General features: G+C 44.0%; 1 protein-coding gene across 1 annotated transcript in view; it reads left to right on the top strand.

Annotated features, from left to right (window-relative positions):
* The window catches only part of XRN2 (5'-3' exoribonuclease 2), a 177901-nt gene that overhangs the window by 21788 nt on the left and 143049 nt on the right, over positions 1 to 13064 (top strand). The window contains exons 3-8 of the mRNA XM_060253565.1: positions 27 to 138; positions 7511 to 7622; positions 8871 to 8929; positions 10527 to 10616; positions 12025 to 12097; positions 12200 to 12250. Coding sequence (XP_060109548.1) covers positions 27 to 138; positions 7511 to 7622; positions 8871 to 8929; positions 10527 to 10616; positions 12025 to 12097; positions 12200 to 12250 — 497 coding nt within the window. The remainder of the gene's footprint in view (positions 1 to 26; positions 139 to 7510; positions 7623 to 8870; positions 8930 to 10526; positions 10617 to 12024; positions 12098 to 12199; positions 12251 to 13064) is intronic.

Below are 13064 nucleotides of genomic sequence, written 5' to 3'. Positions count from 1 at the left end.
TTATTAAAAGATGCCCTACATTTCAGGCCAGCACCCAAAAATGAAGATGAAATGATGGTGGCCATTTTTGAGTACATTGATAGGCTTTTCAACATTGTGAGACCAAGGCGGCTTCTCTACATGGCAATAGATGGAGTGGTAAGTATGAGAAATTCTTGTTTTATGGGGCTGTAGTTTTTATATTAAGTGTTTCAACTGATGAGGAATATTATTCTGGTGTAAAGTTCAAGTTCCACCTTGAGTACTGGTTCAATTCATTTTGGCTTCTAATGCACCAGTCAGTGCATGGAAGGTTATGATTGTTTCTGCGGAATTGTTTCATTAATTTATTCTGAATATGGAAGCGGCAGATGCTATCTAGAGAAAACGAACATGCCTTTCTGTAGTAAACTGGGGAAGACCAGAGTACTACAACTAGCTTTGAAGTGTTCAGTTAGTGCAGGGGTTTCCAATTTTGTTGTGCCTGTGGGCCCTTTGAGATTTGGAAGGCAGGTAGTGAATACCTCCACAGAAGTTACCACAAAACAGCTGTCATCTGTGAAGTGCAGTTGATTACAAAATGGCTACTATGGGAGCAGTCATAGAATGTTGGGAGATTGCAAGCTAAGTGTTCTCTTAGGATGGAGTGGTTGTTTCCAAATGGATGATCCCTGTAGATATAAAGGAGATTTTTCTTATAGTCTTCTGAGTCACCCTCTGTTCTTTGAAGATGGAGGGAAACCAGGGTTGGCTCCTTAGTTTGGGGATCAGATGCTCTAAGGAAGAAGGAAGTGGGCACCAAAATTAATTGGTGTGCATTGTGGCCCCTGTGAGTACCATATTTTACATTTATTTTATTCAATTTATATCTTGCCCTCTCTGCAAGTGGGCTTAGAACAGGTTACAAGGTCACATAAATTATGACAATAAAATAGTATAAAATCAGAAAATTAAAATTGAAATGGTAATGAGAAACTAACTTGGTAGCAATGCTATGATGTACCCTTCTGAGCGGTCTGATGGTGGTTGGCTACTGATAGGGGAGGCCAAGAGTTGGAAGAATTTGGACGCTTGCTGCCTCAACTAAAAGCCCAGTGGAACAGTTCCGTCTTGTGGGTCCTTCAGAATTGTAATAGATCCTGCAGGGTCCTGATCTCAGTTGGGAGCTTGTTCCACCAGGCAGGGGCCAGGGCTAAAAAGGTCCTGGCCTTGGTTGAGGCTAGTTGGACATCCCTCAGACCAGGTGCAATTAGAATATGTTGATCTGTTGAGCACAAGGCTCTACAGGGCCTGTATAAGGAGAGATGGTCCATGCAGGTCCCTGGCTGTATAGGACTTCAAAAGTCAACACTAGAACCTTAAATTGGATCCAGTACTCTGTCAGCATGTGTGCTACCACATTCTGCACCAGCTGCAATTTCCAGTCAAGTTCAAGGACAGCCCCGCATAGAGAGAATTACATTAATCTGATCTGGAAATGACTACTGCATGGATCACTATAGCTAAGTCCTGAGAAGTGAGATATGGAACTAGTTGCTTGACCAGCTGACGATGCTAAAAGGCTGACTTAGCAAAAGTGGGTATGTTGGCCTCCTAGGAAAGGGAGTAATCCAGGAGAACCCTTCACACTCAGCTCTGGCACCAAAGGCATCCTATTGAGAGCTGGGAGCCAGATTCCCAATCCCACATCCTCTCAATTCAGGTACAGGAGCTCTGTGTTTGTTGGATTGTCAGTCGGCTCTGTTTGCCATCCATATTGGAGATTAAGCCACTAAATTTCTTGGCCTATCTGGGCACCCCCCCCCCCCCAGCTCCCGTTTTCAGTATTGGTGGTGGTTATAGTCTCTGACAAGTTTGTCCTTGGAGAACAAAATGAAGCTGGGCAAAGGCTAATAGAGTTTTGTCAAGAAAACAAGATGGTCACAGCGATCACCCTCTTCCAACAACCTAAAAGGCGATTCTACACATGGACATCACCTGATGGGCAACACAGAAATCAGATTGATTATATACTCTGCAGTCAAAGATGGTGAAGCTCCTTAGCAAAAACAAGACCTGGAGCTGACTGCGGCTCAGATCATGACCTGCTCATTGCAAAATTCAGGCTTAAACTGAAGAAAACTGGGGAAGCCATTAGGCCATTGAGGTTTGACCTTGTTCACATTCCTTATGAATATAGAGGTTAAGAATAGGTTTAAGGAACTAGAGTTGATAGACAGAGTGCCTGAAGAACTATGGACGGAGGTTCATGACATTGTACAGAAGGCAGCAATCAGCAGCATCCCAAAGAAAAAGAATTGCAAGAAAGCAAAGTGGCTGTCTGAGGAGGCTTTACAAATAGCTGAGGAAAGAAGGAAAGCAAAAGGCAAAGCTGAAAAGGAAAAATTCACCCAACTGAATGCAGATTTTCAGAGAACAGCAAGGAGAGATAAGGAGGCCTTCCTGAAGGAACAATGCAAAGCAATAGAGGGAAATAACAGAATGGGAAGGACAAGAGATCTCTTCAAGAAAACTGGAGAAATCGGGTACCTTTTGTGCAAAGATGGCCATGATAAAGGACAAAAACGGTAGGGACCTAACAGAAGCAGAAGAGATCAGGAAGAGGTGGCAAGAATACACAGAAGAATTAAACAAGAAGGATCTCAATGTCCTTGACAACCATGACAGTGAAATCGCTGACCTTGAGCCAGACATCCTGGAGTGTGAAGTCAAATGGGGCTTAGAAAGCATTACTAACAACAAAGCGAGTGGAGATGACAGTATCCCAGTTGAGTCCTAAAAGACGATGCTGTTAAAGTGATACACACGTTATGTCAACAGATTTGGAAAACGCAACAGTGGCCATAGGATTGGAAAAGATCAGTTTAGATTTCAATCCCAAAGAAAGATAATGCCAAGGAATGTTCAAACTATCGCACCATTGCACTCATTTCACATGCCAGCAAGGTAATGTTAAAGATCCTACAAGCTAGACTTCAGCAGTATGTAGATTGGGCACTACCAGAAGTTCAAGCTGGGTTTCGGAGCGGTCGAGGAACTAGAGATCAAATTGCCAACATTCGCTGGATTATGGAGAAAGCACGGGAGTATCAGAAAAATGTCTATTTCTGTTTCATTGACTATGCTAACGCCTTTGATTGTGTGGATCACAGCAAACTGTGGCAAGTCCTTAAAGAGATGGGAGTTCCAGACCACCTCACATGTCTCCTGAGAAACCTGTATAAGGGTCAAGAAGCAACTGTCAGAACGGGATATGGAACAACTGATTGGTTTAGAATAGGAAAAGGAGTTCGACAAGGATGCAGATTGTCACCCTGCTTATTTAATTTATATGCCGAGTACATCATGCGGAATGCTGGCCTCGATGAAGCACAAGCCGGAATTAAGATTGCCGGGAAAAACATCAACAACCTCAGATATGCAGATGACACCACTCTAATGGCTGAAAGTGACGAGGACCTAAAGAACCTCTTGTTGAGGGTGAAAGAGGAGAGCACAAAAGTAGGCTTGAAACTCAACATCAAAAAAACAAAGATCGTGGCATCCGGCCCCATCACACCTTGGAAAATAGAAGGGGAAGACATGGAAGTCGTGACAGACTTCACATTTCTGGGATCCAAGATCACTGCAGATGGGACTATAGCCATGAAATTAAAAGATGTTTGCTCCTTGGGAGGGCAGCTATGGTGAACCTGGGCAGTATAATAAAAAGTAGACATCACCCTGCCAACAAAAGTCCATATAGTCAAAGCGATGGTATTCCCAGTAGTAATGTATGGCTGTGAGAGCTGGACCATAAGGAAGGCTGAGCGCAGAAGAATAGATGCTTTTGAGCTGTGGTGCTGGAGAAGAATCTTGAGAGTCCCTTGGACTGCAAGAAGATCAAATCAGTCAGTCCTAAGGGAAATCAACCCAGACGGTTCCCTGGAAGGTCAGATGCTGAAGCTGAAGCTCCAATACTTTGGCCACCCAATGAGAAGGGAGCCCTCCCTGGAGAAGACCCTGATGCTGGGAAAGACAGAAGGCAAAAGAAAAAGGGGACAGCAAAACATGAGATGGCTGGACAGCGTTACTGATGTAACAAACAGGAATTTGAGCAGGCTTCGGAGGATGGTGGAAGACAGGAGGGCCTGGTGTGACTTTGTCCATGGAGTCGCAAAGAATCGGACTCGACTGTGCGACTGAACAACAACAAAATAGTCTCTGTCTGGCCAAAGATGCAACATCCTAAAATATACTTAAGATTAAGATGGGCTTATTTATTTAGTTTTATTTATTAAATTATACCTTGTCCTTTGTCTTGACCCACGGTGGATTTTGTAGCCTCTGGGTTTGAGCAAACTGGAATAAGTATTAGTTAGGACAGGTCTTTCTTACTAAATAGGTGTTTGGTCTTCATGCTTAAAAGGCCTTTGTTCTTATTTTTTTTTATCCTATATGTCAGGGGTCCTCAACCTTTTTGAACCTGCAGGCACCTTTGAAATTTTGTCGCAGTGTGGTGGTCGCAGCTACAAAATGGCTGCTGCAGAAGGCTGAGCCAGCTGTAAGGTTTTGCTAAGGTCTCACTCAGGTAGACTTCTCGTGCAAAGGCAGAAAAAAGCTCATTTGAAGTGAATCAGCAAAGCGAACTCTTAGTACAGACTTGTAGCATGTTGGCAAGCCTGAAGCCTTGCCAAGACTAAAGCAAAATGAAACTTGACCACTTATATAAACACCACTTAACTGTCACATAATTTCCCACCCAACCTGTTCCTCATAGAACCATTTAAATCCCGTTTCCAGACTCTGATGTTTTCCTTCAACCAAGGTTGTAAACTTATCTTGGGTTCAGCTTGCCTCTGTCTCCTTGAAGACAAGATTAGAAGTCCAGCAGTTACTTTTAAGCAAGCTTCCCCATAATAACCCATCAACACTATGCTAATATTTTAGAACAGTCAAGAATATCAAATAAGCTGTTAAAACAGGGGTGGCCAAACTTGTTTAATGTAAGAGCCACATAGAATAAATGTCAGATCTTTTAGAGCCACAAGACATGAACATCAGATGTTTGAGAGCTGCAAGAGGAGGAGGAGATGATGATGATGATATTGGATTTATATCCCGCCCTCCATTCCGAGTCTCAGAGCAGCTCACAATCTCCTTTATCTTCTCCCCCACCCACAACAAACACCCTGTGAGGTGGGTGGGGCTGAGAGAGAGCTCTCAAAGCAGCTGCCAGAGCTCTGGCTGACCCGAGGCCATTCCAGCAGCTGCAAGTGAAGGAGTGCGGAATCAAACCCGGTTCTCCCAGATAAGAGTCCGCAAACTTAACTACTACACCAGACTGACTGCCAGGAAGGCTGGCAGGCAAATAGATGGAGGAGGGAGAGGTGGCAGGAAAGCAAGTTTAACTTTAAATGCATTCTCAAATCTGCCAGTTGGCTTGGAGAAATGATTTAAAGGGACAAATGCATTCTCCTAGCCAGCTGAGGGATGAGGGTGGGGCACTTGGAGAGCCACACAGTATGTGTGAAAGGCTCCCGAGCTGCAGTTTGGCCATCCCTGTGTTAAAACATCTGGTGCTTATTGGTAAAATGTAGGTTCTTCAAAAGACCCACACAGCCTCATGTCCTGGACCAAGCAGTGTTTCCTTCACACTACTTTCTTGGGGTTTTTTATATATTTAGAACACATTTATACTGTTGCTTCAGGAACCTGCCAGAGTTTACAAAATTAAAATAATCAAAACAAAAAAATTAAACTGTATAAAGATTCATAAACTTTGAGGGGGCACAATGGGCTGCAAGCCGCTCTTGGATTTCCTGGTGGGGTGGTGCCCCCCTCTGGGCTGCCATGTAGCATGAAGCGCCTCAGGCTGTCAGAATCAGTCAGTCCTGTTTGTGGCACTTTAAAAAGTTCATAGGAGGCATGGAGCTGGTTTGTGTCTTTAGCCATGTGTTTTTTGTCTCTGTGTATCTGTACATGGGATGCGGGGGTGGGCGGGGGAGATAAAACTGGTCTCCAAATACGGAAAGTGAAGTGATTCTGCTCTCTAGTTTAGTGGTTAAGTGTGCAGACTTTTATCTGGGAGAACCAGGTTTGATTCCCCACTCCTCCACTTGCACCTGCTGGAATGGCCTTGGGTCAGCCATAGCTCTCACAAGAGTTGTCCTTGAAAGGGCAGCTTTTGTAAAAGTTCTCTCAGCTTCACAGGGTGTCTGTTGTGGGGGAGGAAGATAAAGGAGATTGTGAGCCGCTCTGAGATTCGGAGTTTAGGGCAGGATATAAGTCCAGTATCATCATCTTCTTTTCCTGCACCATGTTTTGGCCACACAAAGGCTCCCATATGTTTATGCCAGGGTTATCCAAGAAGCCAGAATTTACTCTGGATTCTGAGATTCCTACTGAGAGTTGTAGTTGTCTAAGATTGGGGAGACTGGCATTCCAATCCCCTCTTAGCCATGAAGCTCAGTGTGTGACCTTAGCCCAGTCACATATTGTCAGCCTAACCAACTTCATGGGCAGTTGAGAGGAGAAGGGGAGGAGGAAGTATTTCCTTTTATATGCAAATTAAGTATTTAATTGCCTCACTGAAGGAGTTCATGACATCTTTCCTCTCATGTTATATAGAGTCCTTTTTCTTTGAGATTCAGACTACTACAAGTTGAGGGGGAAAAGTATTTTTAAAATGACGTGATCAGTTCTTGATGGGCATGTGGTTTTTGGAACTAGAAACAATTACATGTTGAAATAACTTGATGTCGACTATGAATAGGGGTGCCCCTCAGTTGTTAAAATCATGGTTACCAGTTAATAGTTTAAGCCACCAACCCGTAAAAAAGGAGATGTTGCCTGGTAGTGTGACAGATTAGAGTAAAATGGTGACTTTGTGGTTTTCCAGGCCTTGGTGCTTAGCAGAAGACTCATGAGCCTCTCCAGCCAGGCAGCAGGATTTTGTCCCTGCCATTACCATCTTCCCCAAGCCTGCCTTTGCTGTGCAGTTGCCTTTCCTTGGCCCCAGCCTTCAGTGCTACAGAACAAGTAATGGCCACCCCAATGTGGACCCATTCCAAAGCCAGCCCTCCCAGCTCTTAGATTTTGGAAGGGATTGGGGGAAAGGGGGTCTCCGAAAGCCTGGGGTCAAAGGTGAAGTTCCACATCCAACTCTTTAGATGCTGTGATGTGTTGAATAGCCTTCAGAATTACATTCTGAAGGAGGATTTCCAAGTACAGAATGTTTGAGACTGTATAAAGTCGTAACGGTTTACTTGGGCTACGTTGCTCAGTTAATGCTGCAAATCCAGCACAGGTGAAAGCAGATTGAGCTGCTACCTATAAGTGCATCCCATGAGAAGTGAAGGAAGGGCAGCTGGCTGACAGCTCCGGTTTTCTTTTTTATTTCTTTAAAAGGGTTTCTCTTAGCAGATAAAGCTGTCCCCATAGTGTAGATTTGACAAATAAATGTGCAAGTTAAGACTTTCCAAGTGCGTCCAGCTGTACAGCTAAGTTTTGAAAGAAACAGATTGTCAACCATTGTGCTAATCTTTTTTAGGCTCCCCGTGCAAAAATGAACCAGCAAAGATCCCGAAGATTTAGAGCATCAAAGGAAGGAGTAGAAGCTGCAGAAGAGAAACAAAGGATACGGGAAGAAATCTTGGGGAAAGGTATCTAGACATACTTCAGTCACTGGTGATTCAAAGGAGGCTTGTGTCTTGTGAAAATCACATAGTTAGCAGGAGAAATTATATATTGCAGATGGCAAATGACTTGTGGAACAAAAGATTTTGCAGTGCACACTTCTCCAGTCTCATAGGAACATTTGTACCTATGCTATGATTCTGTGAGAATGCAGGAAACCTGAACAAATAAGTTATTGAGTGCAGGATTTCGTTTCCCGTAAATCTGATTTTCTTATCCTTTGTGAAGGTCTGTTTGACACTGTCTGAGCAGTCCCCAGTGAAACCTGAAGAGCTGTTGGGAAAGGAGAGCTTCAATACTCTATGTCAGTGGTCCCCAACCTTTTTGGCACCAGGGACCAGTTTTGTGGAAGGCAATCTTTCCACGGACTGGGATGGGGGGATGGTTTTGGGATGATACAATTGTGCACTATATTTTGGTGTGGTGGTTAAGTACGTAGACTCTTATCTGGGAGAACTGGGTTTGATTCCCCACTTGCAGCTGCTAGAATGGCCTTGGGTCAGCCATAGCTCTTGCAGAGTTGCCCTTAAAAGGGCAGCTTCTGAGAGAGCTGTTTCAGTCCCACCTACCCAGAGGGTGTCTGTTGTGGGGGAAGAAGATAAAGGAGATTGTGAGCTGCTCTGAGATTCGGAGTAGAGGGCAGGATATAAATCCAACGTTGTCTTATTATTATTACTACTACATTGTAATATATAATGAAATAATTATACAACTCACGGCCCAGTTGCTAGCAGGTCACGGACCGCTACAGGTCCACGGACCGGGGGTTGGGGACCTTTGCTCTATGTGTGCCATGCTTCTCCCTGTGACAGAGACAGGATAACTCATGCAGCATAAGAGGTCATGGCGGTTTACATAATTCTTAACAGGACAAATGCAGAAGAGTAGGCCATGATTCCCATAGACCTTTGGGTTCAAAATGAATGAAATGGAATTGTAACTCCATTTGTCAAAAGCCAGTGTGGCTTCAGTGAACAGAGCGGTGGCCTAGGACTGGTGAGATCCAGGTTCAGATCTCTACTCTGTATTGAAGCTATTTGGGTGGCCCCTGCCCTGGCATTCACTCACAGTCTAGCCTACCTCACAAGGTTGTGATAAATTGAAGGCAGAAGAATGGTGCATGCTGCGTTGAGCTCCTTGGAGGAAAAGACAGGATAAAAATGTGACAGTCGCAGTAGTCAAACTAGTTTTTAACTCTTTGAATTTTTAAAAAGGTGGCTACCTTCCTCCAGAAGAAATCAAAGAAAGATTTGACAGCAATTGCATTACTCCGGTATGTGCCCTTTTCCTTTTAACCGCTTACCATTAACAACTGCAACTGGTGGTCCTCCAGTGGGTCACTATTTCTTCCTTCTTCTTGGTGGTGGGGCAGACTAAGGCCCTCCCCATATGGAAACTGTTCACTGGCACTTTCAAATAGGAGCTGCTGCTGTGGAGTGCTGCATGTGAGAACTCCAGGGTCATCTAGTCCAACCCCCTGCACAATGCAAGAATTTCAGAAATACCTCCCCCACACATATACACCCCCAGTGACTCTTCCTCCATGCCCAGATGATGGCAAAAACCTCCAGGATCCCTTGCCGAACTGGCCTGGAGAAAAATTGCTGGCTGACCACAAGTTGCAATCAGCATAAGAACATAATAAAAGGCATGTTGGATCAGACCAATGGCTCATCCAGTCCAACACTCTGTGTCACACAATGGCCAAAAAAACCAGACGCCATCAGGAGGTCCATCAGTGGGGCCAGGACACTAGAGGTTGTGCCCACCCCAAGCACCAAGTATACAGAGCATCACTGCCCCAGACAGAGAGTTCCAACAATACACTGTGGCTAATAGCCACTGATGGACCTCTGCTCCATATGTTTATCCAATCCTCTCTTGAAGCTGTCTATGTTTGCAGCCACCACCACCTCCTGTGGCAGTGAATTTCATGCGTTAATCAGACCTTTGGGTGAAGAGGTACTTCCTTTTATCAGTTCTAACCCTACTGCTCAGCAATTTCATTGAACGTCCATGAATTCTGATATTGTGAGAAAGGAAGAAAAGTACTTATTTCTCTACCTTCTGTCAAGTTCCTTGCAATTATCTGTATCTGTTTGATGTAACCTGAGGAATGTATGCTTAGACTGCTGGAGAAACAAAAGTTAACAGCCTGCCTCTTGGGAGCTGGGAAGTTGCTTGGAACCAAGGTCACTGTTCCCCTCTTGGGATGTTTTGTAGAATGCTTGGTAGTGAGTGTGTGTGAGATTTGTGACCACTAAGTTTGAACTGTCTTCGTGCACACTTTTAACGACCCCTCAAGAGTATGTTTTGCTGTGTGCCAGTTTTGACTTGTCAGTGTCTCCTGCGTTGCAATAAACGCTTATCCAAACTCATGGAGAGTCATAACATTCACCTCACCAGCTCCAAGCACCTTCTTCTAACCCAGCTGAGTCATTCCTGAGCAGATCTTTGCAGATAAGCAGTCTCTCACTTTCCTCTCACCCTCTGTGGAGTTTGCATCAGGGCCGCTGTTGTATATTCTCTTTTCACCTTGCCGGACTTTGAATAACGACCCCAAGGACAATGGCCTTCCACAGCAAACAGCTCCCAGCCAGAGGAACTACAATTTGGGGGGCGGGACTTATTTCGGAGCTTCCATAGGAGGAGGGGCCCTGAAAACTCCTTTTCCCCCCTGGAATCCCAGATCTGTCGTTCATTACTTGACAAACTTATACAGGCAGGGGTCATGGCAGCTGGCTGTGCTTCCAAGGCTACCAGTTTGAAATGAGCTCCAGTTGGTAGACATGGAGGATTAACATGTGCACAGTTCTTCTTCTTGCCTATGATCTAAATGACATGCTGAATTCCTTCTATTATTGTTTTAGGGAACAGAATTTATGGACAATCTGGCAAAATGTCTTCGCTATTATGTTGCTGATCGCTTAAATAATGATCCAGGGTGGAAAAACTTAACAGTAAGTTGCACACTTCTTATTCCAAAACTGACTAGCCCTATAGTATCAGTGACTGGAATGTTACCTTGTACTTTTTAATGTACCCAGGTTCTGCAAGATGAGGTAACTGTTAGTGTTAAATTGTTGTTTGTGTGCTTCAAGGGCATTCTTCTGTATAGATCTGAATATAGAAGTTTTTGAAAAACCAAAAGTACTTCAGGTCATAAATTCAAGAGAGGTTCATAAGAACATAAGAGAAGTCTTGTTGGATCAGGCCAATGGCCCATCCAGTCCAACACAGTGGCCAAAAAAAAGGAGGTTCACAAGTGGGGCTAGAAGCTCTTCCACCTTTGCCCCAAGCACCAAGAATACAGTGCATCACTGCCCCAGACAGTTCCAATAATATGCTGTGGCTAATAGCCACTGATGCACCTCTGCTCCATTCCTAATTTAAAAAGGTAGTTGAGAAAGATCCAAAGTAATTTAGAAAGATCCAAGGTAATCTGAAGATATTTTGATGTGGGTAGACTTGGTGGAATTGAGTAATCTTCCTTTGAATGCTGTATCACATTTAAAACTGTTTCAAAAGCACCTTATCAACAGGAGGGACTGAAATAGATCTTCAAAAATTATCACCATCTGAGGTGCATCCACTATTCTGTCCCCTCAGAGTGGAAAATCCCTGTGGACAATTGAATTGCTCCCCACATACACTGATATAACTCCAAGGAAGGAAGGGTGTACTCCTGCTATAGCAGATAGGTATGGGGAAATCTTAGAAACATTGCCATTGCCAGAGAAGGAATCCTCAGTGTGGTGCCTAAGGGCACCATGGCATCTGCCAACACCTTTTCTGTTGCCTGTCAAGTGTTTTTAGGAAGTGGGTTGGGCCAGGTAGAGTTTTTGCCCACCAAGCCCTTCGAATGAGTATTGGAAGTTTGATTGACTGTGCAGTTTTTAAATAATATTGTTTTGGTGGCAGCTGCCATCACCACTGAAGAAATGAAGGTAAGGAAATTGTTTTGTGGCTGGCTCTGCCTCCGGTGGTAGCCATTTTGTGGGTACACCCATCATGCCATGTCAAAAGTCCAAAGGTTCCCACCAGCTCAAGAAGGCTGGGGCCCCCTAGCCTAGACAGTGAAGTGTGTCTCATTCCTGAGTCCTGACAAAAGGAAAGGCAATAAACTGGGCCATTCTGCAGTTGCTGCATATTGCTCTGGGAATTAATTGAGAATAACTCTCTCACACTTAGTGGATTATGGGTGATTTTGCCTCCAATTTAAATGCAGAAAGATTGTTCGCAGTTTGGGAGGAATTGGGGTAGCTAAAGAAATTTGTGGTACTGTTCTCTAGCAACTGTTGCAACCTGTTGTGCCCTATAGTTTTTGTTTTTTGTTTTCTTTGTTTATGTCTCTCCCTCCCCTCTCAGGTTATTTTATCTGATGCCAGTGCTCCTGGTGAAGGCGAGCACAAAATAATGGATTACATACGAAGGCAAAGAGGTAAATCCATTCAGATTTCTACATTGAGGGGATTCTTCTGATGGAGGCAGGAGAGAGGCAATTTGATGTGAACATATCTGTTTTCCCCCCCTTTTTGTTTAGCTCAACCAAATCATGACCCAAACACTCACCACTGTTTATGTGGAGCTGATGGTAAGTCCCTCTTGATGTTTGACCAGTTAAGTGAAGAGTAATCCACAAGACCCAAGACTGCACTCTTCATGCTCAATTCTTTGCTTGAAAGATGGTGTATTTGGACTTAATCTTTGGGTCTGGCATTGAATTTTGAGCTCGTTGAAGATGACTGAAGAGTACATGGTGGGTTTTTCCTTGTGTTGTTGACTTTGTTATTTGTTCAGCCGGCATCTATTCTCTGACTTCAGCAAGTCCTGAGTCTTTGATCAGCTCAGTTTGAATGCTAGCTGGTATTCACAAAGCTGGCAAGTTTTCAGTCCTGTGAGGACTGCATTAAAGTGCTGACCATATGAAACAGCCTCTTTAACTGAGGGATGCCTTTGTGTGATGGCCAGTCATAGCAGTTCCCTGTTCCAACTTTTTGGAGCCTCTCTGAATGCATGTTGTGGTGGCACTGATACATAAAATTTGTACCGCCACATGGTCTCTGCAGTTATGCAAGCCTGCCAGCATCTTTTCATACACACATATGTAAGTGCATGAGGTCCCCTGGCTGTTCAGATCAGGCCCAGCTATAGTTCTCAGAGGCATGTACTTGTAACTCCTAGGGAAAAAAATCTTCTTAAACTTACCACCAGTTCATTCATCAGACATAATGTGAGGAACCACCATGATTTGTGGTAGGCTAAGTAACTTAAAATTAAAGCATTTATAGGGATAACTGAATCTTTCCAGTCCATTCCAGTTCCTGTATTTTTGTTTCTGTATTTCTGTGAGTTAATGTTGTGTAGAATATATACCACTCCCACAAAAACGTATTTGTGAACTTCCT

The sequence above is a fragment of the Heteronotia binoei genome, chromosome 14, assembly GCF_032191835.1.
Source record: "Heteronotia binoei isolate CCM8104 ecotype False Entrance Well chromosome 14, APGP_CSIRO_Hbin_v1, whole genome shotgun sequence".
Classification (NCBI taxonomy): Eukaryota; Metazoa; Chordata; class Lepidosauria; order Squamata; family Gekkonidae; genus Heteronotia; species Heteronotia binoei.
The sequence above is the reverse complement of the archived record's forward strand: the minus strand, read 5'-3'. Positions and strand labels throughout refer to the sequence as shown.